This window comes from Aptenodytes forsteri, unplaced genomic scaffold (genome assembly GCF_000699145.1).
Source record: "Aptenodytes forsteri isolate BGI_AS27 unplaced genomic scaffold, ASM69914v1 Scaffold647, whole genome shotgun sequence".
Classification (NCBI taxonomy): Eukaryota; Metazoa; Chordata; class Aves; order Sphenisciformes; family Spheniscidae; genus Aptenodytes; species Aptenodytes forsteri.
The window spans coordinates 127137-138958 of record NW_008795889.1 but is presented as its reverse complement, the minus strand read 5'-3'; the positions used below and the strand labels follow the sequence as shown (position 1 = coordinate 138958).

Below are 11822 nucleotides of genomic sequence, written 5' to 3'. Positions count from 1 at the left end.
CCCCCCGCACCGGGGTTTTGTTTCTTTTTCTCTCTCTAGTTGTTTTACTTTCCATTACTATTATTATTATTATTAATAATAATTTCAAGTATTAAACTGTTCTTATCTCAACCCACGATTTTTTTTGCTTTTGCTCTTCCAAATCTCTCCCCCATCCCACCGCGGGGGGGGAGGGTGAGTGAGCGGCTGTGTGGTGCTTAGTGGCTGACTGGTTAAACTTAGTTAAACCATGACACCACAGTAACAGAAGAGTGAGTAGTATACAGTATGATAGTTTTCTCATTCTTTTGTCATCATGATATCACTAATAACTGAATCCTTGCAGTGAAGACAGCATTGCTACCGATGGGCTGTCAGCCCACCATAGAGAGCCTTACCTTGAAACCTGGCTTGACAGAATCAGAGCAGCGGAACAGTGTAGAACAGTGGAAACTGTAGGATCAAATAATTCTCAAAAGATGCTCTCTGCAAGGCTCTCTCCCACGTCATCTGATTCAGAACAGTTGGATTTAGGTCAGAACATGAAGATTCCAGTAAGAAGCAGTGATAGTGCAGTATTTGGTGCATCTGAGAGTGGAAATGCCAGTGAGACTAGTATCTTGCCTAACCAATTACAAGTTCATCATCGAGACCTCAAGGAAGTAAATTGTCAACAGATCTGTAGGTTACCATATGAAATGCTGAAGCATCAGCACTCCACTGATGCCTGGGGACAAGCTTCTTCAGTAAACGTTGCCTGGTCGCCTATTTGTTCTAGGCTAGAAGACAATCCAGATACCACATCCTATGCCCCCATTAAGCTGCCTTCTGATATTACTTGTAACTCACCTGGAACACCAACAATAGATGAGCCATGGTCTGGGATGACACTGGACTGCAGACAAGACTTTCAAAGCCACATGGTTACAGGGCAGTTGTCAAAAACAAACTTGGTGTGCGATGCAAAACATTCCAGCCTTGAGCGCATTGTTGTTGAAAACTGCCTGCTAAATGATGCTTCATCCTTCTTTGCAAATGGAAGAAATAGTATCCATGATGTTTGCTCAGGAAATAAAATGGGTTGCAATGCTTCTGCACCAGGAGTTGCCACAACCTCTGAAGATGTTAAAGAATCAGACACGGAGCTGAACTGTATTTGCTCTGGTCTTGAGGTACTGGGTCTGAATATTGGCGTCAAGGGGAACTCAGACAATTGTTTAGGTGTTACTGCAGCTCTTGTAGGAGCGTCCTCCTCTAGTGCAGTGGACTCAACTGTAGGCTATATGCTAACTCAGAAAAACAGTGCCTTTTCAACTGGGCAAGAAAAGCAGCTGTTGAATGGTATTGCCATAGAAGATAGTTCTGGGTGGCTGGCCTCCCGAAGGCATTTAGAAAACTCTGAAGAATCCTCCAAAGCATTTCTTGAGAAGTCTGAAACTCTTGCAGAGACTGTGGGGGACAACGTCAACAGAAACCCTCTGAAAAGCAAAGGTAGTCCTGAAGAAGACTGTCAGTTGCATGGGGAGCAAAATATGGAGATAAAAGTAACATCGACCCCGGTGAAACAAGAAGAAAGGCCGAATCCAGCAGCTCCTTTGACCTTGGAGATTCTGGAAGGCAGCTACACTGGGAAGTCCTGTCACAGAGATGGTTCACAATTAAGTAAGTTAAACCTATTTCTCCCCTTCCCAAAACTCTTATCGGGATGCTTTTTTTGACCCACGTTTTTGCAGAAGGCAGACAATTCTGGTTAGAAGCTTGCAGTGGAGATGAAGGAAGAAGCTCTAGCATCTAGAAGAAAAAGTGGTATTTAAGTCTACTCAGAGGGTATTGGAAAAGCAGGTGGTATAAAATACAAAGTTACTAAGAAAGTAATCCAGACTGAATAGTCAGAAATATTCTTAAAACACAATTGAAAGATTTGAACCTGATAACTCCTTCTGAACAGAAAATATAAACTCCATTGTAAAACTTGTATTTAAATTGTGTAGTGGAATGTGTTTCGTTCACTCCTTCAGCTGGATTCTGTGGCTTGTTGTATAAAATCCCCATTTTTATCTAATTTAGAATAACAATGTGAAATTAATAACCGCAATTGGACACTGACAAAAGTTTCTGCCGGAGGGTGGGAACTGTGGAGGTAGCTGCCAAGTATCTCTAGAATAGCTGTGCTTTTGTCAGCCCCTCTGATGACTCCTTGCTGAGTAGGTGTTCCCCAAATGAATAATGGAGGAATTCACTTTGTTAAGAGCTCAGAACTTTGTCCTAAAATGTCTGTGGTCATGTTCAACACTAAAGTTTCATTCTACCATTTTAACTTCCTCATCTGTTTCTACAGGTATAGTCTTTGAAGTGAAACGTGTAGAACTGCAGGACCCTGCCATACTTTTCTGTGTCTGGGTGGTGAAAGACCTTCTACAGAGCCAGAAGGAAGCTGCAGCAAAGACTCAGCTTTTGCTCTCAAGTCTAGCAAGCTCTGCCCAGTCTATTGCAGATCTTTCTACATATAGTCTCGGAGAAGTAAGAAATTCTACCATTGTATAATATTGAGCATTTCTCTCCTTTTTTGACTGTTAAGCTGAAGCTAAAGTCGAAAACTTTTTCAGATTAAAATAATGTCATGAGGTGGTGGGCGGATATGGCTGTTTCTTTGTTTCCCTATTTTTATGTCAAAAGAAATGTTTCTTTGCTGTAAAAAGGACAATTGCTATTTTGTAATATTTCTCATAGTGTTTGTTTGGCGTAGTGTAGTTGCCTTTGCAGTCTGAACAATGAAAGCACCTAATTTTAAATTTGTTCTTAGGCTGGTTTAAGTACATCTACAATAGAAGTTTGTACCAGTGTGGTGAGATTAATTTTTAAATCAATGTAATCACACTGGCACCAATGACACAACATTATTAAAAAAGGAAATGCTGGGCTGAAAACTGTCATTGACTGACTTGTGTCAACAAAAGAAAACTGCAGTTTTTAGCTGCCTCCTGAGACGCTGCATTCGGGATGGTATACAGAAAGCTAACACCACAGAGCTGAACTGTAGGTACATGTCAATGCCGCAAAACCCAAACACAGAACTGCTCAGGCCTGCTTTTTAGTTAGTAGTGGGATGTAAAACTGACAGTATTTTGACCAAGGCTGTACAGGAAAATAGTATCTTTGATCAATAGAAATAGGTAACGGTGATCTTCTAGAACCCTTGCATAAATGTATGCATTCCCTAGATCTCTACGTAGCTGGATTTTATGATGACCTTAACAGAGAAGTACATACATATTTAGATATCGCATGTGTAACATGTATAATGGTGACAGTTCCAAACTACAGGAGACTCTAAGGAGCTGCTGTTTATTGAAATGTACTGCAGATTAGACATTTAGTTTCCCTCCCCTGCCTTGCCTTTAATCAGTGAGTTGGGAGATAAAGTAGATATTTGAGTGAAAAGCTTGTCTATTGGCAAAACTTGCTATTTGGAATATTTTTTATGAGACCTTTGAGAGCTGAGTAATAAGGTAGCTCTTGTTTTCCTTTTAGAAAATCATCTTCTGTGTATGTCGAAATATAAGCAGTTCTGACCATTTCATGTATAACTCCAAATTCACTATTCAAAACAAATGCCCCTGTGAGATTTGTTGTGTTTTCTCTCAGTATTGAATACTGTGTATGTCATAAAGATGTTCTGTTGTCATGCATTTTAGACGCCATCTTTGGTGGAGAAACCTGATAATCCCCAAGCCCTATCCTCAGAGCAAGAAAAACTTCTGTGGTGTTTAATTTCTCATGTAGTGTTGCAGGCCTTGGTAGAAAGGCATGCAATATTTCTTTACTAGGGATTTTACTGGGGTGTTAAAATTTAGGAGGGTATGCCTTGAACTTGTTTGCTCTTTGTGTCTGCTGAGACACCAATCTACAGAACTAAAATGCTATCTTACCAGAAAGTTTGGTAAACACTGGTAATTTAATATCTTTCATACACTAACTCTTTTTAGATTACTGAGGCCAAATTTATAGACAGGGCTTAAAGCAGCACCTTTTTAGTTCTGTCCATCTAGAATACACTTACCTGGAAAAATTACAACATTGAAAGTAACCTACTTCTTATTCATCAAATAAAATTATCATTTGGTGATAGACCACAGTGAATTCATTTTCCTACTTGCACAGAGAATTTTGTGCGAGCATCTAAGGTGCATGTGCATCTGTTTTCTTTACCTTTCTCTGAGTTAAGGAGTATTTGTAGCTGCTGAGAGCTGACTGTTGACTTAACCTGTCTCATATGGTGATGGTTACATCAACATACAGTTCTTGCTATCAAAAACAAAGGTCACTCCTTTTAGCTATTCTTGCAAATGTGTACTTTCTTTTCAGTATTTACTTCATTTTATAAAAATGATTCTGTGGCTTGCTCATTTTTTTTCTTGCTATTTTTTTTTTTATCTGTACCTAGGCCATCAGATCAACTTCACTTTTTGAGAATTCCCGAAGAGCTGAAGAGCTTGAAGGATTAAGGGCACGTGAGGGAGAATATGCAAAAAATTACAACACTCTCAGTCTTATTGGCAAAGGATCTTTTGGTTTTGTCTGGACTGCCAGGGGCAAGAAAGATCACCAGGAGGTCAAATATTTCTTTTAGATCTCATTTTCAATAATTATTTAGGATGAAAACTGAAAGGTTAGAGTGTTCATATTCTGTCAACACTACACTATTAAAAGCTGCTATATGGTAGTTTGGGGTTTTCCTTTGTTTAAAGAGAAATCTGAAATCACTAACCTCATGGAAACAGGACGGCAAAATGTTCGCATTGATGTAGTATATGAATGTTACCTAAGACAACAGGCACAGAATGAGACTGACCATGTAGCTAATTTAACCTGTTGAAAGAAGTATACATTAAGCTTAACAGAATTAAAGGTTTTAGTCTTCCGTTACTAAAGAGAATGACAAACTTCAAAGTCTTTATTGTGCCACAACTCAAGAATGTGGGTAGACATGTTGAGGTTATGGGACCCTCCTCTCTATGAGCAGAAGTATTTTGGGCGTTGAGAGGCAAGCTCTGGTGTGTATCTGCATGAACGTTAAGTGCTCATTTCCCTCCACTGTACCCCTATGCCAGAAATCACCACTGCTGTAATTGGGTTGATAAGAGAGCTGGCCTGTCAAAGCCTTTGGAATTCAGAGCATCAATAAAAACAAAATAAATATATTCCATTTCTGTGCATCATTTGACTTCTAGGACTAAATTAGTTTAAATATGTTTAAGGATACTATAAGCGATGCACATTGGGTTACTTCTGTCCTTCTAGTAATATGATTCACTAACATTTTTCCTGGAAATTAACTTACCAAACACTTAAAGCCATACTTCTGCAGGTGATGCTGAATGCTGTTGTCTGTGTAGGTTGTCGTAAAGTTCATCTGGAAGGAGAGGGTGCTTGAGGACTGCTGGGTAGATGATCCTGATCTGGGAAGAGTTACTCAAGAAATTGCAATCCTGTTGAAGCTGCAGCACCCCAGTATCATTAAGGTACAGTGAACTCAGTGTGAATGCAGTTTGAACTGCATCAGATAGTTCCTTTGAATATTTGGTGTCTCGTGTTCCTCTTCAGGACTGAGGAAGTATCCTGTATTAAATCTACCTTTTCAGGAAAGAAAGGAACCTACCTATCCTGCTTTGTTTTGGAGGGTATGTTACAGCAGACTATCGCTTGCTTCGACACTTTTACCCCAAACAATTGATGTAAACATAGATCTGAAGGTGTGACTCAACAGAAAAAAAGCCTCTACGTTATTTCAAGATGATAAGATGCATATCTTGGAAGTGTGATGTCACATCTGAACATGTACTAGTTCAGTAAATAATCTGGATACATATCTTGATTCTTGTTCTTTGTTTTGGGGTTGTTGGGTTTGGTTTGGTTTTTTTCCCCCAGAAAGAGAATTCCTCTTGGTTTTAATTCTGCTTTCAGTTTTAATTATGCTCTCTTTTCAAGAAACATTTGTACCCTGTGAAATGAGACTTCAAGGATTATACACGTTGATTAAATCTCCAAGAGGAGAGCAGTGTTTGTTTAAAACAAAACAAAACAAAAAAGGCAGTTTGAGGATGAAGCACATGATTAAAAAGGTCTGTTATTTATAGGTGCTGGATGTATTTGAAAATGAACACTTCTTCCAGCTGGTGATGGAGAAGCATGGATCTGGTCTGGACCTCTTTACATTCATTGATAATCAGCCCAACTTGGATGAGCCATTAGCAAGCTATATATTCAGACAGGTGAGAGCTGGGAACTTACAGGTGATACATACAGGTGAGATTTGGTTAATATAAGAACCAGGACCCTATTTCGCTCAAAAGAATTACTAGCTAATCAGCAGGCATGCTGAACCAAAGTCATGCTCAATACCTGCAGAACTTTTCCTCGTTATTCTGTAGGGCTGATTTCTAGCTAACTGAAATGTTACCTGCAGAAACCTTGTTAAGGTTTACTTAGAAACTTATAACAAAGAAACCTTTACAGGACTTTACTTCATATGAGGATTTCCTATAGAGCCATCGCCTCTTGGCTATGACTGTAGCAGCACACACCCCCTGTCACCAGGATGCCCATTCATGTAGCAGTCACATTTCCTCTGTGGGACGAGGAAAGCGCACGGAAGTTGCCCCAAGCCTCGCTAAAAGCCACGCTTTCACTTAGATCAATGCTTGTTTTAGATTGGTTACAGGGGTAAAGTGCTCTCCTCTTTTTAAGGAATTTAAAATCATCTTGGATTTTAACATGGCATAATGCAAAATAACTCAAGGTAGTTCACTGTGAGTCAGGAGCTTGCCTGAGAGCTGAATTGTCCTTTGTTCATTGAGTTAACCACAACAGCAGTCCCCAAGTAATGCCCCCTCACATGTTTTAGAGTAAATTCCCTGCTCTAAGGTATGCAAGAATTACTTTGCATGTGGTAACCCACCACTGTGTCCACACTCTCCTCACCTGGGGTGCTGATGGAAGATGGTAGTGAAAGTGATGAACCTTCTCTGTGTCTGCTGTGCAGTGTGCATTCACAAATTGCAGTCTACAGTCCCTTTAGACTTCTGACGGATAAGCCCTTTTCCTAAACCAATCTTGAGTTTGTAGGGGTGCTTTGTTACTTCAGACCTGTACAGTATTTCTCTGCAGATGGAGCTTTGTATTATAAATAGAAACTTTTCTCCCTCAGCCATCTGCTTTTCTTGCTCACATGTGGTAAGGATCACGATTGTCTCCAAGGTGATATAATTCTGATGCTATTCTTAATTATGGCACTATGGCATGAATCGTGCAAAAAGAAGAATGGAATTTAGGAATGACTGTTATTTATACCAAACTTCACTCTTAAATGCTTTGTCATCCTGCAGTATCAGAGGCACACAGTAATATCCTTCTGAAGAAATCAAAGGGCCCTCCAAATGAAGCTGGGATAAAAATAGAGTAACCTGCAGGATTGTAACAGTAAGCTCTGATGCTTCTAACCAAAAAAACAAGCACATCGTGACTATAGCATGCCATCTTCTTCCACATTTGTGAGAGGAAAGCAAGCAAAGACTTTTTTAAGTCTCTCTCCCAAGAGCATTGTAACACCCACTGCAGCAATGCTGACAGGCATGCCTGAGTTCATTTCTAGTTACCAGGATCTGTATCTCGTTTATATAGTGTCAAAACAAGCCAAAATGTGGCTATTGGAACTCTGTGATGCCACATAGATTATCCAGAAGGACACCTCTGTGTAGTAACACCTAGTTCTTTCTTCCTCTTTCAGCTTGTATCTGCTGTTGGGTATCTCCACTGTAGAAACATCCTTCACAGAGATATCAAGGATGAAAACATTGTCATTGCTGAAGATTTTGCAATTAAATTAGTGGACTTTGGTTCAGCTGCCTACCTGGAACCCGGCAAATTGTTTTATACCTTCTGTGGGACAATTGAATACTGCTCACCAGAAGTGCTGTCTGGCAAACCGTATGTCACCCTCTGAAAAGTAATTTTTGTGTCTATTGCACCAAAAAAATGTGTGTGCAGGGCTGGAATAGAGAAGCCAAGCTGCTTTGCCATTGGTACTCTGCTGGAGTATCTCACTGCAGAAAACTGCAGTGAGATTTAGGGCGCTGCAGTGACAGAAATTACTTGTGAAGGTTTGAATGCTTATAAAGTAGGGCACTGCGGTGACAGAAATTATTTGTAAAGGCTTGAATACCTACGAAGTTGTTTCTGACTAAGTCTGTTGACAGGCTTTCTTATTCTGGTTAGATGTTTTGCAAAGCCTTGTACTAATGTCTGTCCTACTGCAGAGCCGAGTTCAAGAACAAGCATATGATTTTCATTTCCAGCCTGGTAGAAGAGTCTGGATGAGTTGTGTTGTGACTTGAATCCTTTTCCCTTAATCTTTCATAATGTGTACATCAGCTTGCTAACCTTCTCTTCATACCTGTATCTGAACACACTGACGTGTCTCTACTAAAAGCTGCTCTTTTAGGCAGGTGGTATAAGCAAGTGTTGCTGTATAGCATCTGCCCCTTACCATGTCTGCATTTTGTAGTTCTCCCACTCTCATCTCATCTGTTCCCTTCTTTCCTACTTGCTTCCCTGTATGAATTTTTGCAGTTTGATCATTGTTCATCTCCCCATTGATTTTTGTGCTCCTCTGGACTCAAGGGTTCTTCCCTTGCAGCTTGCTGCTATCTTGGATGTGCTGCCCAAATCTTAGCTGTCTTTTTCCTATTCTCTCCTTCTCTGAGTGCTCTTTACCTGGAGGCTGGCAGTCTCATACCCACTCCTGGAGCGAATCCTTACCATCACAGGGTGGTAAACATTAATTGTACGTACAAGTATGTTATCTTGCTCTTATTTCACAGCTGTTTTCACGGGTCCTTCAGGCAGCTCCTCTTAATGGGGCGGGGAAAGCTATGCAAGGAGGAGAAGAAATCCCTGCTGGGAACTAGATGGAAGATGAAGCAGTGCTGCCCTGGGAATTCAGCCTGTTACTGTGTGAAGAAACTGTCCCTTTTTCTCAGATGGAATCTAGATAGTTAATATTTATTTCCAAATAACTTTTGTTTTGAAGGGGATGGGAGGGGGCAAATGGGATTCCACTGAAGTGTCTGATCTTCCATTTAAATACTTACTTGATAGTTTTGGCTTATGGTGAAGAAGGAGGATGCTTAAGTTCTCTTGTCACCAGCTTACACATGTGAAAGGCTAGGTGCATATTATACATACTCATCAACTGAAATTGGCCGTTCTTTGGTTTCATGGAGAAGGATAATACAGACTTCTAAAAAACACGAGATCCTTATTAGAATTCTCACAAACTTCCTGTGTTAAAAATTGGAAATAAGGGCTATCAGCTGCATTTTTTCTTTTTACTTTAGCACACAATTACGTATTTGCAATCTGAGTTTATGCAAGTTTATTTCTGCATAGGTACCATGGCCCTGAGCTGGAGATGTGGTCACTTGGTGTCACACTTTACACCCTAGTATTTGGAGAGAATCCCTTCTGTGAGCTGGAGGAGGCCACGGCAGCTGTCCTGAATCTTCCTCGGCCTGTGTCAGAAGGTGAACTTTTCCCATTTGCTTTTCTAAAGGAGCAGATCTCTTGGGAAAGTATGAGCAGTATTTATTCCCTGGAAATAAAGGAGAAGATTGGAAAAATGCTTCCAAATGTGCTCTGCAATGATTTTAAAAGCTGCTCACTGAAGCAGATTTATCTGAGGTAATCCTATTCAGGGAAGTTCTGCAGTTCTTCATGCCTACAATGAATACAGCTATCTCCGTATGTTTTATTAGTTTCAAATTCCAGGCCTCTCATTTATTATGATGATTCAGCCTGTCAGCTTGTCAAGCTTCAGTGAGGTTTATACATGAGAAAACCAGAACAAATAATGCCTGATGGGAAGGTTCACGCTAGTAGATAACTTTAAGATCAATAATGGCACTCTTGTAACTCTAACGCAAGTTTTATCTTACTTGAACTGTTGCCAATCCATGCCATGTCACTTTTGGGACGGATGATAATGTGTTAATTTATAATTTCTGAATGAATTGTATGGCTTGACCTCACAGGAAAACTACATTGGCCTTGTTTTCTGTTGGAGGTGTAGAAAACTAATTGCATGTCAGACTAAAGAAATCATCAGCAAGTTCTCTGGGGTCGTTAGGAGCACTATGGTTATAAGGCTTCAGGGTGCTGCAGTTGACTGGTAAATTCTCAAAGCTTTCCCTGAACCCCAAGTGCACCTTTAGTCACAGATCAAACACGGGATGACTGCAGGGCAGGACTGGGCTCGGAAACAGTGAGGCAGAGTTGCCTCTGTGGCATTTGCTTCTACTTCAGTCCTCCTCAATGTCATAACTCTGCGCTCAGTTCTCTGTTTTCACAACCTGGAAATCTCAGATCATGCCCAGAGCTGAGCACATGTGACTAAGACTGTGGAAGAACAGTACTGCACAAGGGATTAACGGGGAGGATTTGTAATTAAAATCTGCATTCTTTGAATATAAACTATATCTTGCATTCCCAGCATGCCTAAAATACAGACCGAGCCGTTCCTCTTACTGCTGTCTCTCCCCAGGTCTCATGAATCTAATTGCTGGGCTTTTGCATCCTGTTCCAGAGCAGCGTGTGACTCTAGCAATGTTAGTAGAGGATCGCTGGCTGAAGCAGCCTGTGAACCTGGGTGATTATACCTGGGAAGAGGTATACATCCCTGCTGGGACAGGTGAGCCATTGTTTTGAAGGCTTTCTCCTCCGCCCGGGGCCCGCCAAGCACACAGGAATGATTTATAAGAGAAGACTGAGCTGTGGTTGGCAAGATACTTCTCATTAGAAGGTCATCTGCTGATACCCAAATGTGCTCAGTTTGAAGATATGCCTGTTGTCCGGCGGGACCTACGGTTCACCCCTCCCTGTTTGTCTTTCTCCCTAGAAAGCAGCAGAGTCAGAAACAGTTCTGGTGAGCGCGCACACGCAGACAGGCTCCCAGCTCCTTGCGGGGAAGAGTGAGCCATGCTTGAATGGCTCACATGCTCCCGATTGAGTGTGCAGATCCCCGCTGGGAAGAAGCAACGGCTGAGGAGTGCAGGGCTGGGGTCTGGGGCATCGCTGCCATCCCTCTCTGCAGCACAAGCCCCTCGCTGTGGAAGTATAGCTCCCTTACTGCAGGACACATACTGTCACTCAAGAACCAATGGGAATTAATTGTAAGAACTTCTCTCTTGTAGAATGATTGCTACTCCTCTCTTGTAGAAAGATCTGATGGTCAGCACTGAGCCGTAGGCAGGGCAGCCTTGAGCTGCTCTGCCTGGGCACGATTCCTCTAGAAAAGCCTCTCACTAGTAAGTGTTTGTAATTGTTCTTATACAGGATGTGCATTAAAGCTGTGAGGCAAAGATTTTAAGATCTTGTTTAAATTGTTAATAACTCAGAATATATTTTTATTGGCTGTTTTTACTTTTTATATGTAGTGTCACTCTTTCTGAAAAGTGAATGAATGAACACCTTCGTCTCGATTGACTGCCCTCTGCCTGTTGGTTGGAGTTTGCGTGCACAAAGAGGCATCAAAAACAGACAGAGAATTGCATAATGTAGGGGGGAGGGGGTGTCCCCTTTTGGTCAGAGTCGTCTCTATATCCAGGAACATAGTCCTTGATTTTGATGAGACAAAGGTCCAGGGAAAGAAAAAACTGATTCCATAAAGAGAATTTTAAACAATTCAAAATACTGAGACAGGGCGAGCTCGTCCACGGTGCTCGGGAGGAAGCAGGGTAAGGGCAGGGTAACGGGGGGGGCGCGTCCTGCAGCAACTACCGCGCCTTCCC

General features: G+C 41.3%; 1 protein-coding gene across 1 annotated transcript in view; it reads left to right on the top strand.

Annotated features, from left to right (window-relative positions):
- Positions 1-11485, top strand: part of PASK (PAS domain containing serine/threonine kinase) — a 20980-nt gene extending 9495 nt beyond the window's left edge. The window contains exons 9-17 of the mRNA XM_019473379.1: positions 758-1641; positions 2318-2499; positions 4424-4591; positions 5376-5501; positions 6117-6251; positions 7766-7965; positions 9427-9560; positions 10577-10723; positions 10931-11485. Of these exons, the coding sequence (XP_019328924.1) occupies positions 758-1641; positions 2318-2499; positions 4424-4591; positions 5376-5501; positions 6117-6251; positions 7766-7965; positions 9427-9560; positions 10577-10723; positions 10931-11007 (2053 nt within the window). The 3' untranslated portion in view covers positions 11008-11485. The remainder of the gene's footprint in view (positions 1-757; positions 1642-2317; positions 2500-4423; positions 4592-5375; positions 5502-6116; positions 6252-7765; positions 7966-9426; positions 9561-10576; positions 10724-10930) is intronic.
- The last annotated feature ends 337 nt before the right edge of the window (positions 11486-11822 follow it).